Genomic DNA, 25,875 nt, shown 5'->3' with positions numbered 1-25,875 from the left:
CCCTGCTAGTGAGAGTTTACATCCTAAATTGAAGGGGAAACATTTATAGGGTGACAGTGACAGCAGATGCAAAGGAGTCAGGAGGAGGGCTGATAGGCTTGAATAAATAAATGAGTTTTATGAAGCCTTAGAAAGTAGCGGCTAATCTGAAAGGGTGTGAGAGAATGTTCCACAGGTTTAGAGCAGCCCGGACGAAGTCCTGGGGGTAAATGTATCAAGCTGAGAGTTTTCTGGCGGGTTTGAAAAGTGGAGATGTTGCATATAGCAACCAATCAGATTCTAGCTGTCATTTTATAGAATGATAGCTAGATTCTGATTGGTTTTTCAAACCCGCCGGAAAACTTTCAGCTTGATACATTAACCCCCTGGATTTGGGAGTGGGAAGAATTAATAAGTATAGTAGTGAGGCAGTGGCCATTGGAAGAGCAGATGGAGTGGGCAGAAAAGAGTTTGGAAATGTAGGGGGATGATTTGCTAAAAAGCTTTGTAGGTGAGGGTGAAGAGTTTACAATATTGTTTGACTATATAGACACAAGCACTTTCTTGCAACCCTGGTTTGGTTTAGATACTCCTTAAAATGGGTTATTGATCACTATAGGAACTGTCCCATATTCATAATGATCACAGAGCAGGCTATGCATAATGCACTTTTTATGTGTGTTTTTTGAATATTGAGGACACCTGCTGAATTAATTATTCAAAACTAATGGGCAGTGTAGGAAATCCTTTGCTTGTGGCATTATTTGAAAATACTTTTAAGAGATCACCCTCTTTGTGACAATTTTGTCTAGATGACATGCATTCATATATAACAAATTATCGAAAATATATATACGTATAAATTTAAAGTGTCCAATGGTTGTTCAGGAAGGCATTCATCTTAAGGTGTCTTAAACTGGGTCAATATGATGTCTCGCTGTTTTCAGGATATATGAGTAACATTTTAGACTACAGTTTGTTTTAGTTTTTTGGAATGAGAAAACCAACCTTCAATAATAGACAATTACCAATTGGTGGAAAATACAGATGCTGGAAAAACACAAGTCAGTTCACAGATGCCTATTTTAGTCCAGAATACATATAAATATATATTAGGTTCACATGCAATTCTGCATTTTATTTGTAAACTATTTTGAGGATTTTTTGTCTGTGACTGAAACACATAGAAAAGATAAAACATTGTCTCACAGAACTACCAATTTGTACATTTGTATTATCATCAATTAAGTTGAGCTGTTCCGTTTCTTTTTAAAAATACAGATATTTTGCCACACATTTATATTTGTTATATGCCATGACAAAGGGAATTTAGTGTGTGCCCTATTTTAAAAATAAATAATGTGCACATATTAATTTCCATTCATTATGAATTGTACCCAAATGTAAAATGTGGCCATCTAAAAAGATGCCTGCTAAATTGTGAATGCAACTAAGATTGGGATAGAAGCCTAAGGAACTGGATATATCTTCTGCACCCTCCCCCACTGCATTTGGGTGGAGGGCATTGTTACATTATAAATAGTTGATCAATAATTCCTGGTCATCTCTTCCCACTTTTCTAAAATTTAGTTTATAAGTTGCTATTGCTTTGACATGGTCTAAAAGCTTGCATCAGGGACCTTCTGGTCTTGTGCTCCAAAAATTCTAGTTATACTGATTTTTTTTTATATGTATTTTTCAGAAATTGATTGGCTTTAATAGTTTTAAATAGACTTGCTCTTTTCAATGATATTGTAGAAAGCCATTTAGCCTGTAACAAGTCTGACTTAGGGACATATCGTCATCCATTTATTATAGTAAAATGTGCTCAAAAATGGTAAGCGATGACCAATATTTTATGCTCCAAAAACTTTAATCATGATTGGTTTCTACATGTTGATGTATATTGGTCTCTTGGCGTACTACAAGAAGAATGTACAGGCCTTTGTAAATGCTTTTAGAGGCAAAATCATCCAGCAAGGCTTGTACTTGTAGTAAATATACTTCTACTGAATTATATGTCCAAAAAGTAATGATGCAACTGCAGGAAAATGTTTTCTTATGCACTTAGCTTAATCTCACTTTGCAAAATATTTTCAGACTAGCATGCTGCTGACAAAGTATTACTTTGGAATAAACATTAATACCATATTATTCTGTTTTTATGGCATTCATTTTTTTGTAATTGGGATCTTATTATTGAGTTGTTATGATTTGGTTCATAAAACTTTATGGTTTTGTTTTCCATGTTGCACATTTTTAAATGCTATATTGTTTTATTTCATATATAATAAAACAATTTTACAGTGCATCCTGCAGTTCTCACTTGTTTTGCACTATCAACCTCTGCACATTCTTAAGTAGTTCTAAGTCTCTATTTCAGGTTAAATTATGGGTTCATAAAAAGGAAAATTGGCATTGTTAAACTATACATGTATATGTTTCACAGTTGATGTGAATCGTGCATAAATTGTTGAGATGAGCTACGTTGAGATGGAAATTTGCCGAAATAAAACGTTATAGTGGACATTGTACAGAGGTAGGAATTGTTAGCAACACAATCTTTGACTTTGGCTGGGTACTAATATTGAATTATGGGTGGAACATTTACAATCAAATTTTTACAGATATATGTGGAAAATGCAGACCCAAATGCATAATGGGGTGAATATTCTGTGGAACAAAGAGGAAACATATATATATAGTGTGCATTGTTATAAGGTGAAATGGTGCGCAGATTATGTTTATAAAATATCATCTGATAATTGTGAGAGTAAGACTTTAGAGTCAGAAAGTGTTCCTGTTGAAATCCCTACAATTGACCAGAAGCTCAGCTGTCAGGTACCTCCTTCTATTTGTTGTCTGGCATTTTGCATATAGGGAAAAGTTGAATTAGGCAGACAGTACGCAAAACTAAAATATCACCTTATTGCTCTTGTTCCAACGCTATATATTACATCAAATATATACTGACACATTCTATACTGTTGTTACTTGCATCTATTTGCAAACTATCCAAAATGGTATCACCTAGCTGAAAAGTCCGCTAAAATATTTGCGCATGGCAGAAAAACAAAAAAATGTGTTATGCTGTAATATTGTCCCTTCTATTTTGCTATTGTTGGACTTGTCTGTCCCTTTTGAGTCTAATCCTTTAAAATCTTTTCCATTAATGTTCTGGTCATGGTAATTACCAGTATGTGATGCCTCTTCAAAAAAATTGAAAAAGCCTGCATGATTTTATTATTTATGACCATGTCACCATATCTATAACTCTACAATTAGATATGATTAGAAAATTCACAAGTAACTGGAGATTTCCTGGCTATCAGAGCCGATCAGAGACCTTCTTTCCACTGCTTTAATTCACATGGCACAATTTTGTTGATGATAATATAGAACACACAGACAATACCACTCTTTTTTAAGTACCTCCTACACTGTGCTGACAGAACTTCTCATATCCTATATACATAGTATAATTAAACAGCAACGTCTCAAACCACAGTAAAACTCACAGAGGTGTACTGACAGCACAAGTATTTAACAAACAGTTTTCATAGATAGCAAACTACTTGTACACTTGACCAAAGGTTCCCAGAAAAAAATGTCAATTAAGACAATATCAAACCACAGACCCTGCCACAATATGTGATATTTGTGAAATATTATAAAAATCTTAATTCAGCCAAACAAGATAAGAAAATGGAAGGACTAACATTACTACAGAAAACTGAGCAACTCAAACTCTCAGTAGTGGAGAGGTCAGTCACAAAAAAGCCTTTCCCACTATTAAATCATTAGCCATAATTAAATCTCCCAGACCAGATAGCTTTAATGCAGGATATTATAAAACCCTAAAAGAAGAGGTAACCCTAACCTTCACCTCACTCTAACAATATCTTTACTTAAGGTCAGAAACTATACAGAATCATAGTCATTCTAAAACTAGAGAGGATTCTACCTCTCACAAGTTGTTATAGGGCTATACTTCTCAACAAAGATTTTAAATCTGTCGCCTAAATTATGGTCAATGCAATTTCAATCCCATCTACCATGTCTTATTTTGCCCACAAAATTATTTTTTGTTAAACACAGATATATAGTAATGGGTATCAGACATCAATAGAAGCTCTCATATCCACAAATTCAACCAAAGTTGAGGATGTCATAGTCAAGCTTGATGAATAAAAATTATTTAATAAAATTGCATGGCCACACTTCACATGTCTTATGAAATTAGAACACATTTGTCCAATATTACAAAGTCTAATCATTTTCATATACTAAGATCCTGTAACATGACTTAATGAGCTTATCTGGAACTGACCAGCTTGAAACACCTTTAGATGCTTTTCATAAGCCACACTCACAAAATAAGGTGTAATATATATTTTATTCTTCAGGGACATTTCATTCATTAAAGCAGTACACTGTTTTCAGATAATCCTCAAATATGTGAAACAATATGAAATAGTTAACACCTTATGTTCAATTATCAGGCAAAAATGGCTCACATTTGAATTTCAGTCAGAAAAAGTGGGGATGTTGCCTATAGCAACCAATCAGATTCTAGCTTTAATTTATTTAGTACCTTCTACAAAATGATAGCTAGAATCTGATTGGTTGCTATAGGCAACATCCCCACTTTTTCAAACCTGCAGCTTAGTAAATCTAGCCCTTAGTGTGTTAACTCAGGAATCTTAAACATGGACACAACACTTTTCAGCAATGTAGGTGCTGGGTATAATAAACAACATTCATCTTATATTAAAATTGTACCCACCGCGCAACTACCAAGATATGGCTTACAAAACCCCCAACCAAGTTTATATGTCATCAAAAATGAAATACCCGATCGGCCATTCCTCAGACTGCCCAAAAGGCTGAAAATGTGCAACAATTGATGTAGACCTCTTCTGTCAATGGTCATGTGTAACTTTTCCAGCTTTCTGGGAAGAAGTGACCCTGTATGCAATATTATATATTCTTTATTTCCCCAATGGGCTATATTTGGCTGTCTAATAGACCAACCAAATATCCCATATGCAGGCAAAAACAGTTTCTAATATTAGTGGCAGTTGACTGCATATTACAGCAGTTATTTTCAAATAGCAATCTAAGTCTTTAATCAGCTCATGCTAGCCATTTATAACTATTTTGCAACCAATGATCCACCAGAGGGTTGAGTCTGGCGCTCACAGAAGAAGGCAGATGAATATAATTCAAAGGCAGCTGTGTAAATCAATATCTTACGATAAGCCAATTCCCACTGCAGCTCATCAAGGGCCTATTGGAACCCTAAGTAATATAAGAACACCTGAAAAAAATGGCACTGAGGAAAGTAGCCAATCACATACATATAGAGGTGTATAATAAATAATAAATAATAAATAATAATAAAACAAAAGGTGAAAGAGATTGGTTCAATCACAAATTAATAATGTAATTCATAACACTATAAAATAAACACATAAAATATGTAAAAACAATATTCTAATAGTATGACTACTATAAAAGGCTTCCTAACTCAGGAGCACAAATCATGTAGTACAATAAATCTAGAGTCCAATAAGGCCTCTTTCATGGTCCTCCATAGAAATAATTAGAGAATCCAGAAATCCTCAGATGGTATCATATATAAGGAGAAACGATCCCCACAAATTAAGAAAGTGGGACTCCGACTGCAAATCCTCCAAGGAATAAGCTTTTTCAGTATGAAGGCTTACCAAGGCAGAATATAAGTCCACATCCTGATCCCCAACAGGAAAAAGAAAATAAACTTCCTACCAGTAAAAGCAAAATCAAACCCTCCGGAGGGGATAGAAGTAAAGTCTGCGGCTGTGTGAGGTATCGCGGATGTCACCTTTGTAAAACTTCTCCTTCGCTCACTGTATTAGCAATACGTTCATACGAGGTGTTCCATCCTAATTCTGCCATCCGGGAACTTTGTGGTATAACTAATGGTTCCTGCTTCACTGGAAGGTTAAAAAGCCACCACTCTCAAGAGAAACAACAGCCTTCCATCGGACACCAAACTAGCAAAACAAAAATGTTTTCAATATATATACTGGTATGCCTCTCATTTACTTTTAAAATTGTATAAACATGTACAAAAGGCCTAACCTACTCACACTATACCAAAAACTACATATACACAAAGGGCCTGATTCATTAAGGAAAGTAAATTTAAAAAAAAGGAGTAACTTTGCACCTTGACAAAACCATATGAAAAATAGCCAGTGTTGTTCTTATGTGCAAAATAAAAAAACTAATTTGCACCCCTTGCATTGTAACATGGTTTGCCTTACTTTCCTTAATGAATTAGGCCGAAATTGTACTCTTTGTCTTTGTTAGACAAATGTGTTAAACAGGATAAATCACAGAGCAGAACAAGGTCACCAACATTACAGATAGTTTTTGCTCTGATACAGAGCAGAACATCAGTGCACCAACTAAATGCTTTCATCTTCCGAATAAATAAAATACTCTGTTGCCAAAGGTTGCATGAGCAGACCGGTGGTAGTCATTAATGCGATGACTACATTTCCAACAAAAGTGAGCGGACAAAATAATTCCGATTGTAGGCACTTTTGAAATAGCGACTTACAGAAAAAGTGAAAGAGAACAATTCCAGAAACCGTGCTCTGAACACCGACTGTACAACATGCTGGCACTCAGATTAACGTTACTTTAAATGGCGACTGTTACATTGCTAGTATTAAGGGGGCAATGTGAGAACCGCCAGCTCTATAATGCCAAACCCTTTGTAAAAAACTGCAATCGGAAGTATTTTGTCACACTCACTTTTGTAAAAAAAAAATTCAGTGCTGTCGCGTACCCCACCCGAGCAGACATGGTAGAGAGGTAAAATTATATTATAAGTCACCATATTCTCTGTTACTGCTACTCCTCAGTGGTGGATATATATTTGCAGATTATATATATATAGGTGCATGGTTGAGGCCTGGTGTGCTGTATTTATATTCTTTGACCAGTGGTCTATAATTCAGGGCAGCTGTCGGTTTCTTCGTCACTATGCCTAGTTCTGGGAACCCTTAGTTTACAAATTAACATACATACCACATGTGCTTTGACTGAAGGAACTGGGCCCTCTACTTCATGAGACAGTTAAATTTTAACCCAACCATTACAAAATGTGCCAAATAACAAAATGTTACAGAAATAAATCTAATTTGTTGCCACATTACAGTGGCTTAGGGCAGAATATAAATTTGTGAGCATGATGTGATGAATTACTATGAGAGTTGACATGTAATGTGTATGATAAGAGATATGAATGTTGAGATTTAGCGTAATAAGGTGATCATTCACAATGTCAAGTTTCATTCATCAGTGTGCATCTTACAAATTAGTCCACAGGGCAATAACTGGTACGCCTGGCTATTGATATATGGAAACTGTATTCTCTCCAGCCACTGATCCATCTTCAAGTCCATGTTTTCACAAGGATAAAATAAAATCCAAGTTATGAATCACAAAAATGCAAGAACTTTTGGCAAATTCAGCTTGTCTAGTTGTCAAATGCCATATCAACTTATAAACTGGTTATTAGCAGCAAATGTGACCAAACTTCAGATAAAGACAAATAATATTAAAATTAATTTGCATGTATTATTCCTAAGTACATATTACTTCCAGTTACACATTTAGAAATTGGAGGGCTGCACTTCCTTTTAGTGGGGGTTTGTGGGTACGTCATTGCTGCCTTCAAAGTAATGAATTCCCACTGCAATATTTTATAGAATGTATAGAATAGAGTAAATAAATTTAAACTAGTGTTAAACTGTTTTAGGTGCTTCTGAATGACAGATAGTATTGATATGAAATAGGTGCTTCTGACTGGCAGACAGAGGTGGGGGTATTCCTGCGTTGATTTTAAGTGTACAGTTGTTCTAATTTTTCTGTGTATAGTCCAGATGCCCTCCTGACAGCAACACAACAATAAAGAGCATTTCATAAAAAATAATCATCTTGATATAGCATTAGTAAAAATCAGGAAAAATTAAATGCAATTAAAATAACAGTATCCCACAACTGCAGTAAATCATATTGTTAGACATAAATTCTGTAAGTAACAAACAGGGTAGTATATTCTTTTAGAATTTCAACACAGCAAATAAGAGATTACTGGGTAAATGTATCAAGCTGAGAGTTTTCCGGCGGGTTTGAAAAACCAATCAGATTCTAGCTATCATTTATTTAGTACATTCTACAAAATGACAGCTAGAATCTGATTGGTTGCTATAGGCAACATCTCCACTTTTCAAACCCGCCAGAAAACTCTCAGCTTGATACATTTACCCCTATGTGTGTTAAACTCTGTCAATATAAGCAGTCTCCTCCTCTTTAAACCCTTTGTTATTTAATCCATTCACAGGATAAATCCTATTCCAATAGGGGTTGTTTTAAATTCACCATTATTCTTGGGGGTTTACATATTGCTTCAAGTAATCACTGTGAAGCAAGAAATTCTAGTTAAGACCAGATCTGTTGCATGACATATTGCATGGGCCAAGAGCATCTTCTCCTTCAGTTCATGTCAGCAGTTTGCAGTTAAACTATTTTTTTAATTATATTTCTTATTTTATATGTATATGCCCCTTTGCTGAGTGAATATGTGGCAGCATAGAGAATAATTTTTGGTAAAATACCATGATTTTTTTCTAAACAGCAGGTATGTATGGTAAAGACTGATGCCTTCTAAGCAAGGAGATAATAATTATAATTGAGGTTATATGAGATTATAATCCAAACATGTTTATACTTCCTGTTAAATGCCCACTTTACTTTTTTTGCATTTAATTCAGTGGTTCTTAATTTGTTTGGTGGTCATTACCCCTTTGATTCTCAAAATATGTTCTTGCACCCCCTTGAAAAATATGTTTATATTTTTATAATCAGGACAACATCAATTTATTGAAAATACTGATACACACATGTCTATTAAAATTAAATTTTAAAACATGTTGAATTTAGATAAGTGTTTCTTTGACTTTGCAAAGGTGATGGAAATTGAAAGATATTTTCTTATAGCAGAATGTTACATATATCGATTTAGTTACACACTTTTAAATATATAATGTTATCACTCACCTAAAAAATTATTTCAAATATAGTAACCCAATAGAACTGTCTCTAACACATGAGCAATTAATTATTAAGCGAAATTCGATGTGTGGCACAGGAGAGGTATTTAAACTGTTGCTTGACAGAGGTGCACTCAGCTTAAGAACCACTGATCTTGTTAATCTTAAATCATTTTTTTTTTAAATGTAATAGTTATAGCAGAAAATGTTATGCGCTGTTCTCATAGACAGAAATATTACGGCTAGAAATGTAAAGATTGTAGTCATGTAAATACATTTACATTACTAATACTCCAATCACCTAATGTTCAAATGGCAATACCAATACTTTATTGATGTTAGCAATAGTATGCTAAATCAGGATAATTGTGTTAATGAACATTATCCACTCATTACTTTAAGCCCGCATTTTTAGTTAGGCACACTGTTGATTTTAAATAATTCATATGTATTATTTGTTTGGATCATCACTAGGGAAATCCTGTGCCATATTTATAAAATGTATTATAGGAATTTAAGTTATTTAAAAAATGCACTGCTTGCTGTTACTCTCTTAATATGGTTATTATCATTTCAAGAGCCAAATTCCCAAATGGACATTTTCATAAATATTAAGTTTATTTTGCGGCAATATTAGTGTTTAGTCCACATGGGATCTCTCCCACATCCTGAAATCAACAATATTACTTTCAACGGTTTATTTTACGCTTGCTGATTTTTGTATTTTATGATGTCTTATTATGTTGCTTATTTGAAGCCATTATAACGTATATAATTTGAAAATAAATCTGACTTGCTACTGTATATATTTTATAAGATTTTTAGGAATACAGTATAGTATTTATTTTGTCTGTATAATTACAGGAATCCATTGGGAAATGTGATGACAATCTTGTCAGCTGAAGAAATATTTTTGATGCATATTGTGCAACAGTAGGAATTGTATGGTAAAAAGAAAATAACCTTCAAACTGGATCCTACAGTGTTGGCATTTTAACTACCAGCTGTAGGGACGTCTTTTCCAATGCTTACAAGGAACTGCTTATCGCTGCTTCTTTGGTTCCTTTTTGATGGAGGTCTCTTAACACCACTGCATTCACAGCACCCCCCACAAATTTCAGCTTTCAAGCAAAAAGAAAATGTTATCATCACAATGTTGGGAAGGAGATCAGCAACACAGAGAGTTAAGCGTGGTTGGGTATGGAATCAATTCTTTGTGCTGGAAGAATACATGGGATCTGAGCCACAATATGTGGGAAAGGTATTACTTTTTATTTAATGTCAATTCTAAACATCTAATCACAATGAAAACTCAAAGTTTATTTCATTTTAAAATTGTCTTTTGTGTAATGCTTTACTTCAAAATCTTGTAACATTGCATTTTGTTTAATAAGACTACTCTATAAACCACTCTGCTGCTATTTACATTGTATTAATGTAATAGTGGATGCAAATGGATGCTAGGAAAGATATTGCTGATTGAAAAGCTGGCATTTAGTTTTACAAATCAGTGACTAAAAACAGGACAGCAACTTTTACCAGAATGTATTTGAGCATGCAGCTTGGAAAAAAACTCATATCTACCAAAAGGGATAGCAGTGTACAGAACAGAGTTAAATGTGTACTTTACAGTAATACGAACAGGTAACATTTAAAGATTTAAATTCAGAACAGACCTAAAGACATACAACTATAGGACCAAACGTCACATGATTTGTACTGGTCCTAAATTGTGCTGGTACTAAAACTGGGAAATGACATTTACATGACAGCCTTTTAAGTCAATTCTGTGCCCACTGGAGCATGTCACAGACTGGTGCTGACACAGAATTTCTATCTACTGAAAAACTGTTTCACCCAGGACTTTCTGGTCAACATTTGAAGTGTTACAGAGACAGCCTTGCCGAAACAATGAGATTTCTAAGTGAATTCCTAAGGACAAAATACATATAAGCAAATCCTACTCAGGAGAGGAAACTTTTGAGAGCATAAAAAGAGTTCTGGGACTCAAGTGATTGGCAACTTCATGGTCTCACATCATATTTTTGCTGAGGCTGCTTCTGGGTCACCGTATAGATGATAGATAGCAAAGTCGCCAACATGCATGTTAGCATGCAGAGCTATATATTTCCCTCCAAAAGGTGAACCACCTGTACTTTGTCCAAACTCTTGATCCTTTTCAAAGCTGATTTGCTCAGCAAGTAGGCACACTAAGATAGGCAATGGAGAGAGGTGACTGAAAACCAGAAAACTTTAAGCAATATTTAACAGCTTTCCATGCCAGATCTATACACTATTTTGTTGCATAAGTGAAAAGTAAACCAATACATGTGGAACAAAGCATACTGGGCCTGAGTCATGAAGGAGAGCAAAGCATTACAAATTAGTAACTTTGCAACTGGGCAAAACCATGTTGCATTGGAGGGGGAGGTAAATTTAAAATATGGGGATTGATTTATAGTTGGAGTAGATCAACTTTAAATTTCAGTGTAAAAATAGAACTAACAAGTATATGTGTTTTAGATGAAAAAAAACAGCCAGTATTTAACTTATGTGCAAAATAATTTGCACTCCTTGCATTGTAACATGGTTTGTCCTGGAGAACATTTACTGTTTGTTTTTGCCTTATTCTCCTTAATGACTCGGGCCCACTATCTTTTTATTGTGCTTAAAATAAGGTGTTATTGAGCTTCGATTTTGGTTTATTTGTCTTTAAAATGTTCCATGTTGTAGTCAATGTTATGTCTTGGATATACAACCACAAAATAACCATTATTTTACTTACTATATACCTCTCTTGCAAGTTCATTCCCTTGATAAATTACATATGCTATTCTCCATTATAGTCTAGTGCTTTAGTTCAGTCACTCCATGTTTACATAAAGTGATAATTATTTATTAAGTGACTGACAGCTGCACCCACCAATGGATCTTCAGGCATGATTTTTTAAACGTTAGTTCTCAACATATAATGTTTATTTCTATATCTGCACATTGATTTAAAATGACTTTCAAAATATACTTTTGTATTGCTTTGTTTTCATTAACAAAAATGTGATTTCCAAAATGAGCTTGCTGAATATATTAACTTACCTCGGCATATTGGCTTTATGTCTGTATTTAACCCATTCATTAAATTGCTCCTGTCTGATTGCTGAAAAGTAAAAAAATATTAATGAGTGCAAATAATAGGGCAATATGATACAATAAACATAGGATGAATACCACAAATGTAGATGCAAAGTATTTTGAAGCATGAACATTGGTAAACATTCATAACTTTTCCTTTACACTTTTCGGAATATTGCATGATATACTGAATTTATCCATATAGTGTTTTGTTTATTAGAGAGTCACATACTATTCAAGCCATTTTGAACTTTGATCAAATCTACCCAGACTAATGGCATGAAACTTTTGGCCAAACCAATCTTAAAAATAATGAAATTCAGTTTTGGTTTATACTAGTGTGTATTTTACAACTGCTAAACTGTTAACTTGAATTTGAAGTTTGCAATTAAAATGAAAAAAGCAACATTTTATAGTTTTTCTTAAGTGGCTACATTTTATAGTATATTTAACTTATTTAAAATTTAAACAATGGCCATTACTGTGTTCAAATTGGTTGTGACCATTTGAAGGTTTGCTTTTGCATTTCACATGGAAAAATGTTAGAGAAACTGTACATTGCAGCCATTTAAGTGCAAACACATTCATCTCAGGTGAACATGGTAAAACCTGCTTTCCTTGCTTGAATTTAGCTATATATTTTATTTTACTTAGAGGTTGAGGATTTAGCGGAAGTTTTTAATTTTGCAACTGGTTCCACAGTCACTTTGAAACAATTTCATGTATCTATTGTTTACAACAAGATATATATTTCAAGTTATGAATTGAATACCAGTATTGATTAAGCTAATGTATGTAATATTCATGATATCAATATACAACTTACAATATATACATTATATATAATCGTTTTCAGCATTTGTTGAATTATAAAGTGGGGTTATATTCTCAATTGAGATTCTCTTGCTTTCATTTCCTTATTTAATCCATTATTTAATCTATAGTGAATTTTTCTATGATATCTACTTTAAGATTGATATTTTTATTTCTATCATTGAATTGTTTATGTTTCTTTTAGATTGATATTTTATATTAATGTGTTATAGACACTTTTGTGATTGTTGCATATTTTTAATATGTATTTAAATTGAGCTTTTATTTAGGTTGTTTTTAATTTTTTAATTGCTAAGCATTACATATGTACAGTATATTTAATCAATGAAATGCTCAGACATCCCTTCCTTTTCTGATCCCATTATATATGTGCTTATTTAGTATCTGAGGATATATCACATTTCTGCTATGATCTCTGCATTGGATAAAATTGTACCCAGTGACTAAATTTATCTAGTATAAAAGCAACAAAAATAAACAATAGCCTGATGAAGCCAATATAGTCTCCTGATGTGGAAAATCCACTTTAACTTGAGTAGAAGGTGGTTACTAATCATAACAACCAGCTTTGTTTGTGTTGGAACTGTATGGTTATATTGTAAATAACATCACAGTGTTACTCCAGAGTTTACTTTTCTTTATTTGATACATTTACATTTTTTCATTATGTTATGGCATTACTGTTTGTTTTGTTTGATAAATATACAGAGATCAAAGGAGCAATTTAGAAGTAGTGGTATTGAAATTTAGAAGTAGCGGTATGGAAAATTTAAGTAAATAAAATGTAATAGTTTTGCAATCAAAGCAGAAGGACAAGTGACACATCATCATATACCGACCCACTCTGATCACTGTATTGTCTTTGTTTACTTATTTAGTGGTGATTAAGAAGGTTTCAGGATTATAAAAAAAAACCTTCATCCCTCCTATAATTTTGATTTTAGGAGAGAGAGCAATAGGACATCAATCGCCTGCATTTCCTCTTGTAGTAAACATGAAAGCAGAGTGGTGGCTGGCCCCAAAAGTAGAGTTTCCACTTGTGATCCTAATTATGACTGTGCAAAAGCAATGACTAATTAGTGTCACACTGCCCTCCCTCCTGTAATGATGGAACAGGGTGACTTAAGAGGGGGATCAAGAGCAGATTGAGGGCCAGAAGATAAGGTGAGAACCTTGTCTCTGCCCCCTCTAAGATGGTACCATATGAAACAAGGTTTTCACCTCGCCTCATGGAATAAACAGGTCTGCTTAGCTCACTTGTGTGTGCTCTGCATAATATGCGAATGTAGAATATTAACTAATTTATATTTATTAATTATTTTCAATCTTTTTTTTAAGTTTATGATATTCCAGAACCCTTCTAGGGCTCATAAATCTGTTCTCACATCACCCCAATCTCATGCCAAATACACTATATTAATGAGGTCACAGTGTTCTTAACTTCAGTAAAGAGATATCCAGAGCACAAATCATATACATGAAAAGTCAATATAGTAGCATATAGATATTACCCACCCAAAGTCTTTGCAATAATATAAGACATATATCACTACATTTCAAAGTGTGACATTTACTGAATAATTTTAAAAGACACTTTTAGCTGCTAACATAGACACGTAAAATATTCCTTAACATAAACAAACTACCCTGCTTAAATCTTTACTGTTTTGTGAATTGCAATTGTTCAACCGTTTAATATAATGACAGATGTGCTGGCAAAGAATGTAGGTCATTTTATTATGGGTTTAATGTACTAACATGTACTCTATGCCATAATCTATTAACATAAAAGTGAATGATATATTGAATCTTCATGTGCACTGGGTATAAAGTTCACACTCAACACCAAACAATATGAAATTGGATCTGGTCCATTAACAAGGATTCCAAGCAAAATATTTTCAGTGTGACATAACAAAAAGCTAGGACACATAGGTTTCCTATCTATCATATTTGGTGTGAAGTAACAACTGTTGCCTCCTTATATGATATTTGCAAGATTTCTAGAGGGGGAGTTTCAAATAATTGATTTTTGAACAAGGCAAAACAAATCTTGCCACACACCTGCTTTCACATGAGGAAGCTAAAATACAGAATTGTGCTACTGCAGTAAGTAAATGCCAAGGGATCAGGGTTATCGAATCCCCGCCTGCTAGGTTAGGGTTTTTAATCCTATAATATTTAAATAACCCCCTAAGTATGCAGCTGTACTTAGATATATCTGTGCAAAGATGAAGAAATTGGAGACACAAGTATAAAAAAATTGAAAATAGTCTGCCTATTCTGCGATATTTTACTTAACATATCATGCTCTTAACATATTATCTATTTTTCCAGTACGTTTAGCCACAAACTAATACATTATTTGTGCCTGCAAATCAAATTTTATCTGCCTCTACAGGGCTATAAGTCACTATCTCACTTTATAGTGAAAACAACATTCACCTTATGTGTGCTGGTCTGTCCAAATCAGGATTAGCGATACAACTAATATAATGTCATGTTTAATTTGTGTTTTTATGTTTTTTTTCCATCTGCAGATTCTAAAGTCTAATTTTGCATCTATAAGATTACACGAAAATGGCAGTCATAGTCCTTATTGAGCACAACTGCATTATCAGCAATTGAACAAACTTTGTAGTAGATATTTAAGTTCAGTTCTACAAGAAATTAACTTGAATCAAATACACAGGGTCGGACTGGTGAGTTTCTGGCCAACAGAACCTCCCCCAGGAATGTGCCTGTTTACACTGACCAGTTAAAAGTTTTCCCATGAGCATATCCTTCCAGCATATGAGCTGTGGTTCTTAAAAAACTTTGGATTAGCCTTTCTAAAAATGTTTTACTGCTCAACACTTTCTCATCCAGATTGAAGTTGCCTTGAAATGGTGCCAATGACTTTCAAAAGACTGCTTCAAGCAAAAGAAAGTCATAGCAAATGTTAAGGGAGTTGGTTCTTAGACAGGTCGTGGTTTAGGAAGAAAAGATTCTCTCTCCAAGTATTATGTATGTTTGAGGTGCATATCTTCAGGGGCAAGATGATTTTAAAAATAGTTAGTCATATTTTTTATCTGTCTTTGAATTGTCCCTTGATCATGAGATACAGTACAGCATACATTTTAAGGGCATTTTGATATTTACCCTATAAACAGATTAAAAATGTGTATAATGCAAGTTTCTACTTTTCATATATTCTTTCTGCATAATACAAGTAGTTAAGTGTCTTAGAAATTGTCTTATTTGCTTTACATGCAATGGAGATTAAGGTGCCCATTATATAGTGTATGTTTGAATCTGTGTTAATGATAAATAATATCATCATCATCATCATCATCAACATTTATTTATATAGTGTCAGCAGATTCCATAGCATGTTACAGTTGGGAACAAACAGTAAAAACAATAGTGGGTAATACATACATACAGAGAGGTAATAGGGTCCTTCTTGCAAGACTCGCAAAGCCCTTACAATCAATGGGACAATAGTTTGATACACAAGTGTAAATAATGTAAAAATAGCCCTCCTGCTTGTATAGGATTTTCTTCCCAGTCACATCAAAAGGGTGTGATACATGGGTACTAATGAATAGTCCCCAACCTTGCAAAAATGATTAACCCAGTCACCTTGGTGCAAGTCAAGTACATTCTATAATCAATTGTGTAGTAGATATGTAATGCCACCTCCACTGTAATCCCCTTCCACATTGTTGTTGTGGGATGACATACTGTATATGTATACTGAGCTGAGGGTAACAAAATATCTGTACTAAATACTTTCTGACCATGATGCATATGTTGCTTTGCAACTTCAGTTGCAACTGTTTTACAATGAAATCCTTATAACTATTGCTACATTTTTTGAATCTGGCCATTAGCTGGAAAATGAAATACCCACTTGTTTACAGTTGGAGTAAGAGTGATACTAAGAATTTTGATACTGCTGGATTAGGTAGAGTGCTGAAGGCTAAAATAGATGGGGCTTTTTTTTTATATACCTCATGTTATGTAGCAACACTTTTCTGGTAAGATCTGAATATTATAATTTCTAATTAATCAAAATATAGCTGATTCATTTTCTAAATGCTGAAATGACTTCATTTCTATAGTAACTAAATGTGACTGCTTTTCTCACATGTAACTGCTTTTGTAAAACATATATATATATATATATATATATATATACTGTAAAAAAACACAGGTAGGGATAATGCAGCAAAAGCAAACACAGCATAATATTGTAATGTATAATATAATACACCACGTACAGGTGACAATGAGAAAGGGAAAGGAGGGAATGTTACTTTGCAATTCAGACACTGCTCCACAATATCATTCAAATGAATATAGCTGGTTTGTTACAAAAAAAACAAAAACAGTGAAAGCACTTCACGGGTTACTGTTAAGCAAAGCTGGTGGTAATCATGTGGAATTCATGAAACAGTGCTTCATCACCAGTGTTCCCATTGTCTTACCCTGTCACTCAACAGACTTCCAGGAGCCCTAACAGTGTGTGTGTTTTGGGGGTACCTAGCCCATATCACCTGGTGGTCATAAGAAATTTTGGCCAGGGATATTTTTTATCCTATTTGAGGATACCTCATGGCAGGGGGACTGTCAGTTTCCATGGACATCCAGAGTGAGGCATTAAAAGCAGACCCGAGGGGCCATATGTGTGCTCCTTTTGAGAAAGACTGACCTAATAGGTGAGGCTTTGGTCAGGGCTCTACTTGATTTGTGTGTTATTGAAACTTTTTGACAGTCAAAGTACCCTGCCATTTGCCAAACTCTGTTACCCACTTTGTGATTGTATTTTACTCTTGTGTGTTCTGTTGATGTTTCCGACTGTTAAGAGTTGTCACAAACCACAGAGGAAGTGGACTATTACCTGCTAGTGAGTTGACACTACTGGGCAAAGATGTGTGGCGTCTAACACACCCCCAATGTTCAAAAGGTACCCCTGCAAGGAGGTATGGAATTGGCTGTGTGGGACGTGAACATTGCAGCCCTCAGTGCCAGTTACTAGTATGGTAGCTGAAGGTAATAGTAAACATGATCAATGGAGCAGGCAACACACAGATAACAGGGAACCAGGTTGTGAGCTAATACTTTGGCACTAGAGTGCTGCCAAAGTTCTCTTTATTACCTCTAAGAATTGCCTAGCAATGGGTGCACAATAGCTGGGGAAGGAAGGCGTCTGTCCCTGCGTTCGGGAAGAGAGCAGTAACAGCACATGACAAGAGTACCATTAACAATTAAAAAGATCTTGTTGGATTTATACCAGGTATCATCCGGTTGAGATAATGAAGACCGTTACCTTACACTGCCCCTCACACAATTGCCTTCAGATTCAAACACTTGAATTTTGAAAGACAGAAATTATTTTTTTTGAAGGGTGTACTGCTCATAGTCAATCAGCACCCTGTTTTTTGTCCACTCTCAATTAGTTTACTAATTTACTAGATTTATTAACAGTAGTCAATGGAGCAAAAATCTGTGATTGAAAAAGTCGCACACAAGTGCATGTTTATTTAGAGTTTACGATGCAACCAGGTCTAAATGAGCAGAAGATGTGTCCCCTTGATTACGGACACAGCTCTCAGACATACAACCTGCAAACATGTACAAACAATGATACCATTACAATAGCCCAGGATTACTTGCAACAGCCCATATGAACACATGACATGAGTGCAGGTCTCTGAATGTGTGTGTGTGTGTGTATGTATATGTACACACATTATAAATAAATATATATATATATATATATATATATATATACATTGTGGCAAGAGCCCGCTACTGCTGAAGCACACGCCAACAATTTCTTCTTTTTATGCAGCTTTGTTGTCAGGATGGTTTAACATGTATTTGACACCACATGAATTTCACAGCAGATATGGAGACCCTAAACGCTAGCTAGACATAGACAATCTCTCTCAAGACCAGCCAGCTTCCCCAGTGTTGGTCTCAGTGCACAAATGACACAAACAAGCTTTTATGCATGATACTCCTCCCCCAGCCCTAGCTTGATGGGCAGGTGACACACCCATCTTCTCTTTAAGAGAAAACGCCCATCACTGGCTCTGTTTGCACTAACAGACACACCCTGTCTGTTTGCTGAGAGGAGATCATGTAAGTTAACAAAACTTTAAACTATACATAAGTCTTTACTTGGTTTAACCTGAATCTAGGTGCATAACTGCGCCAATGTCTTACTCTGCTTGTATGTTTTCTCTGCATCTTGTCAGATAAATGCCTCCCTTTGTTACATATCCCTCCCCCTAGCGTCTCCAAGTAGGGGGTCTTCGCAAGGAGCGCATATTTTCGTGACAATGCATCTGCATTCTTGTGCAGAATCCCAGGTCTATGTTCTACTGAGAACTTGAAAGGTTGCAGTGCCAAGAACCAGCGGGTTACCTTGGCATTTACCTCCCGGTTGTTCTGCATCCATCTCAATGGTGCATGGTCTGTTATTAAGGTGAACTCTCTGTCTTGGAGATAATAGTGCAGAGCTTCTGTAGCCCATTTTATGGCGAGACATTCTTTCTCCACAGTGGCATATTTTTGTTCCCTTGGAAGCAACTTATGACTTAGGTACAGGACAGGATTTTCTACTCCATTCTTCTCCTGTGACAAGACTGTGTCAGGTGCCGCCTCCGCACCTCCGCTGGGTGCCGGAGACGGACACCTTATGCCCGGAAGGAACGTCCCGCAATCACGTGACCGCGGAGCTCGCGCATGCGCGATGCGCCGATTCGGTTGCCTGGAAACCCAGACGCTTCTCCGGCGATCAGCTGAGACTGATCACCGGAACTTCATCATGAGGACTTCCTGCCAGCCACTATTTAAACTCCACTCTGGCACCATTTGAGTGCCAGAGTATTGGTTCTACCTGCTCCAGCTATTAGTTTGTTTACAGTTCCTGACCTCCTGTGTATTTGACTCCTTGGCTTGTTTGACCTCTCTTCCGGATATCCCCTGTACTTCGTTGCCTGCACTGGTATTGAACTTTGGACCGTTCCTGACTACTCTCTTGCCTTTTCCTTGTGGTACCTCGCTTCATTGGTTTCGACTCGGCCTGTCTGACTACCCTCTAATCGCTGCACTGGTGACTTCTCTAGAGAACCGCGACCTGCACATCGCACGCAGTGAAGCCCAAACCTCCTTGCGGGGGTCCCTGGTGAACACCGGTGGTGTGTTAGACTCCGCGCCTCTCAGGTTAGTTGCGTTAATACCAGTCAGTGATATTTCCTGCATAAAGTGTGACAGACTGCACCTAAGCTAAAACCAGAAGCATCAGTTTGGAGGAAGAACCTCCGGGTAAAATCCGGTGCTTGTAGAACTGGGGAGGAACAAAGAGCTAACCGAAGATCAGACCAGGCGGTTTCTGCAGAATCAGACCAGGTGAATCTATCTGGACAACTTTTTTTTAACATGTCCGTAAGTGGAGCAGCTCTAGTGGCGAAGTGGCTTACAAACCGCCTGTAGTAACCTACTAAGACTTAAAAGGTTCTTAACTGTGACTTTTTCTCTATACTTGCCCAATTTTTGACTGCCTCCACTTTGTCTAGCTGGGGTTTGACATGCCCTCGACCAACCACGTACCCCAAATATTTGGTTTCTCTCATGGTGTGGCACATTTCTCTGGATTAGCTGTTAACCCTGCTGACCTTAATGAAGCTAAGACCGCTTCAACTTTGGCTAAATATGATCCCCAGTCTGGGGTATAAATCACTATATCGTCCAAGTAAGCGGCTGCATAAGCTGTGTGAGGTTTTAGCAATTTATTCATGGCCCTTTGGAAGGTGGCAGGTGCCCAATGCAATCCAAAGTGTAGGACTTTATATTGATAGAGACCATCAGGGGTGGAAAATGCAGTCTTTGGCTTGGCCGTGGAAGTCAGGGGAACTTGCCAATAACCCTTTGTTAGATCAAGGGCTGTCAAATAATTGCTACCAGCAAGATTTTCCACTAGTTCATCCACACATGGCATTGGATAGGCATCAAACTGCGACATACTGTTTAGGCGCCTAAAGTCATTGCAGAACCTAATTGTCCCATTGGGTTTCAGGACAAGCACAATGGGACTATTCCACTCACTAGTGGACTCTTCAATCACATATAACTGGAGCATCTTCTCGACCTCCTTTCTCACGTCCACCCGTCTGGCTTCTGGAATACGATACGGCTTCTGCTTTAAATGACTCCTGGCTCAGTGACAATGCTTTGTACGATTAAGGTAGTGCGCCCAGGAATGGAAGAGAAGACATCCCTGTTCCAGCGAATCATTTCTTCAGTCTGTTGTCTCTGCTGAATGGACAAAGCTGGCTCTATGGGCACTTCAGACTTTTCAATGGCAGTACTCACTACCTGAGGAGAGGTTTCCTCATCATGCCAAGGTTTAAGGAGGTTAACATGATATATTTGCTTCTCCCTTCTCCTACCTAACTGGCAGACTCTGTAATTGACAGGACCAACAGCCTCTAGAATTTCATATGGACCCTGCCAATGGGCAAAAAGTTTGCTTTCCTGTGTGGGAACCAGGACTAGGACCTTATCCCCAGGCTTGAAAGATCGAACAACAGCACTTTTATCATAACTTTTTCTCTGTCGTTCCTGAGCCTCTTTTCCATGTTGCTGCACAATGGGCCCTCTTTCCTAGCCTCTCATACATTTGGGACACAAATTGTACCAGATTTGGCTCCCTGGGACCTTGCTGCTCCCACCCTTCTTTTAACATATCCAAGATACCCCTAGGCTGTCTCCCAAACAATAGCTCAAAGGGACTAAACCCTGTTGAAGCTTGAGGTACCTAACGGATGGCAAACATCAAATAGTGAATAAGAGTGTCCCAATCTTTTTTCTCTTGAGCCACTGCTTTCATGTGCATGTGCTTTAATGTGCGGTTAAAGCGTTCCACCAAGCCATCTGTTTGTGGATGGTATACAGAGGTGTGAAGCGCCGTAACCCCTAGCAACTGGCACATGTCCTTCATCAGTTTAGACATGAATGGAGTACCCTGATCTGTGAGAATTTCTTTGGGTATTCCCAAGCGTGTAAACATCAATACAAGTTCTCTAACTATGGTGCTGGACTTTATGTTTCGTAGGGGAATTGCCTTTGGATATCTGGTTGCATAGTCAAGCACCACTAGTATATATTGGTGCCCACGTGCATATTTTCCCAGTGGCCCCACAAGGTCCATGGCTATCCGTTCAAAGGGAACTTGTACTATTGGTATAGGAATGAGAGGTGCCCTGTACATGGGTTTGGGACAGGTTCTCTGACAAATGGGACAGGACCGGCAATACTTTTTCACTGCCATGTGTACACCGGGCCAGTAAAACCTAAGCAGAACTCGTTCCCGTGTTTTATCCTCCCCTAGGTGTCCCCCACAGACATGTGTGTGTGCTGCTTTTAACACTAGGGGTACATGGACCTGAGGAACCATTAATTGTTCTACTTTTTCCCCTTGTACATTAGCAACTCTATACAGGAAATTATTTTTAACAATAAAATATGGTATACCTTCTGCAGGCTGGGCGGCTTTCGCTACCCCATTTACCTCAGTCACACTTTTAAAGGCATGTTCCAAAGTGGCATCATTAAGTTGGTCTCGAGCAACGTCCTGCAGAGGAAACAAAATTGGTATTGTGGACCAGTCCGTATCCTCACTGACAGGCGGGGTAGGCTCATCTGCAACATCACCGACCAATGCTAGTTTGGACTGTCCATGTTTCCCCGCAGGTGGATGCTTCGTGGAACTCCTGCTGTGACTCCCAGGATGGCATTCCGGTTTGGCGGTTCCCAAAGATCGATGTCCAGATGTTTTGGATTCTTAGGCGGTTTCTTTAAGACCGGGCTTCCGACCGCTGCATCAGTTGCCGGCATGTCCGGCCGGATTGGCTCACCGAGTACATCATTAAACAGTGGGAAGTCTCGCCCCAAAATGAGTGGATATGGGAGTTTAGATGCTATGGTAGCTACCACCATAACAGTTTTGTCTTTGAGTGTGACTGGCAGTATTATTCTTTCATACTCCTCTGTCATGCCCTGTACGCAAAGAACCTTCACCTTGGGCAACCGAGAAGTTATGGTTTCGGGTAAGGCAGAGCTGGAAACCAATGAGAGTTCACTTCCCGAGTCAACCAAGACCAGAAATAGGTTTTGGTTGATTAGCACAGTCACCCGAAACAAACAAGGACTTCCTGATGTGGGACCCATGGTAAAACAGCTTGGTAATGCAGGCCCAATATGTGCCACGGAACAGTCCATGGGTTCCTGTAGTTTAGGACACTCTGCCTTAAAGTGGCCTGGCTCACCACATTCAAAACACTTCAGATTAGACAGCTTTGCACCTGGCCCTCTGTCTATAGCAGTTTTGCCATTGGGTCCTGTAGCAAGGATTGTCAAACCTGGCTTTTGGCGTGGCAGCGGCTTTGGCATGAATGCAGGTTCTTTAGTAATTTACTGTAGCGCACAAAACCTTTCTACCACGGTGGCAAGCTCTTCATAAGTTTGTGGGTCTGATTGCAGCACCCACCTTTGCAAATCGCGGTTCAGCCCCCGGATGCAGTGATCTATCGCTAGAACTTTAATAATCCGAGAAGGCGAATTCTCCTCAGGCTGCAGCCATTTCTTTAAAATTTTAGAAAGCTCAGCCACTTGCACTCTGACCGTTTTTTCTTTATCATTGCGCCATTGGTGATAGCGCTGGTCTCGGCCTGGCCCGGAAACTCCAATGCGGGCCAATATCTCAGACTTTAGGCACAAATAATCAGAGGCCCGTTCCTCATCTAGATCCATATAAGCTCGCTGAGTTTCCCCAGTCAGATATCTTGCTAGTCTCTCAGCCCAATCTTTAGGAGGCCATTTTGCCCTGTTTGCAAGTCTCTCAAAAGACACCAGATATGCTTCTATGTCATCACCTGGCGACATTTTCTGGAGCACAGGACCAAGTGGTTCATTTCTGTCATGCCTCACCTGGCTTAACTCTTCCCTTAAGAGCCTTGTGTTTTCCACCTGTGCCTCGGCAACTCGTAGCATCTAAGCTTGCTGCTGTTGCTGCACAGTGGCCACATTCACGAGGGTTCTCAGTACTTTCTCCATGTTGACGTCTGCACGGGTTGGTTAGTGGAAACTTGATTCCCGGAGTATCCCACTCCTGACACCACTTGTGGCAAGAGCCCGCTACTGCTGAAGCACGCGCCAACAATTTCTTCTTTTTATGCAGCTTTATTGTCAGGATGGTTTAATATGTATTTGACACCACATGAATTTCACAGCAGATATGGAGACCCTAAACGCTAGCTAGACATAGACAATCTCTCTCAAGACCAGCCAGCTTCCCCAGTGTTGGTCTCAGTGCACAAATGACACAAACAAGCTTTTATGCATGATACTCCTCTCCCAGCCCTAGCTTGATGGGCAGGTGACACACCCATCTTCTCTTTAAGAGAAAACGCCCATCACTGGCTCTGTTTGCACTAACAGACACACCCTGTCTGTTTGCTGAGAGGAGATCATGTAAGTTAACAAAACTTTAAACTATACATAAGTCTTTACTTGGTTTAACCTGAATCTAGGTGCATAACTGCGCCAATGTCTTACTCTGCTTGTATGTTTTCTCTGCTTCTTGTCATATAAATGCCTCCCTTTGTTACAAAATATATATATATATATATATATGTGTTCCTCAAATGTCCACAATGTCAATTGATAGATGCACAATCAATGACCAGAGGTCAATTTTCCATCAGCCAATCAAATTTGACTGTCATCATCATTAGCTTGTATTTGCACCAGTTCCTAGTTCCTAGGCACTCGTACTTTCTATGGCTACTGAAGCGCCTGTACTTGGTCTTTGTTTGCAGGCCACTTCCCTCCCCTCCTCCACCTCTCCAAATCTAAGGAGGAGCATATACCATATCTACATATGTATGTAGGTTTTTTTGTGGGCATGTACAATACAAATGTATGACAATTCTCTTACCACATCTCACATCTATACAGACTGGGTTTTAAGGATGAGGAGTGAATAGGATGGATATGGGTTGTGGACAGTGAACAAGATGCCTATTAGGTGTGTGCAATAAGTGGAGGAATATTAGCTTTATTATGCCTCACTTTTAAACCAGCTATAATGCACACATCAAATAGCTAGATAACAGGCACAAAGTTTTAACATTTCTTATATTTTAAAATGGGATAGTTTTTACACAATTGTAGAAAAAAAATACATTTAACAAAAAGCACCTACCTAAAGGCACACCTTACAAACATCTACAATTAAAAACCAAAAAATTGTCTTGTAACCATTTCTACAAATGGCAAAATGCAAAATGTTCAATTTTAAATGGTCCCAAATTTGTTTGCTCTGCATTTATTTGCATGCAACACTCTCAGCTTGATGCGTTAATATGCAAGATTCAGCTCCCTCAAATGGTAATGCTACTGTAAGAAAAAAGAAAGTAAAAGAAAAGAAGCATGTTAGCACACCAGTTAGCAGTGCTATCTCACAACACTGAGGCATGCCAACCAGGTCCCGAACATTTCTGGAGTTTGCATGGTCACGTCATGATTTTATGGATTGTCTTCAGGTGCTCTAATTTCTCCCCACAGTCCAAAAAACACTGGTAGGTAATTTTTTTTTATCATAAAATAGCCCTGTTGTGTGTGTGTTTGTGCGACAAGTAATTCACTGTAAGCTTCATTGCATAGCAACTGATTAAATATTCTCTGTAAGAGCTACATAATATGTTGGCACAATTTAAATAAGGTTAGTAAAAAGATACATATATAATATATTTATAAATTTTATGGG

The 25,875-nt window shown here is 37.3% G+C and overlaps 1 protein-coding gene across 1 annotated transcript in view; it reads left to right on the top strand.

Annotated features, from left to right (window-relative positions):
- Nucleotides 1-25,875, top strand: part of CDH12 (cadherin 12) — a 689,066-nt gene that overhangs the window by 430,432 nt on the left and 232,759 nt on the right. Inside the window, exon 4 of the mRNA XM_075212929.1 lies at nucleotides 9,954-10,350. Coding sequence (XP_075069030.1) covers nucleotides 10,114-10,350 — 237 coding nt within the window. The 5' untranslated portion in view covers nucleotides 9,954-10,113. The remainder of the gene's footprint in view (nucleotides 1-9,953; nucleotides 10,351-25,875) is intronic.

This window comes from Mixophyes fleayi, chromosome 5, assembly GCF_038048845.1.
Source record: "Mixophyes fleayi isolate aMixFle1 chromosome 5, aMixFle1.hap1, whole genome shotgun sequence".
Taxonomy (NCBI): Eukaryota; Metazoa; Chordata; class Amphibia; order Anura; family Limnodynastidae; genus Mixophyes; species Mixophyes fleayi.
Note: the sequence above shows the minus strand (reverse complement) of the source record. Positions and strands in the feature narration are given on the sequence as shown.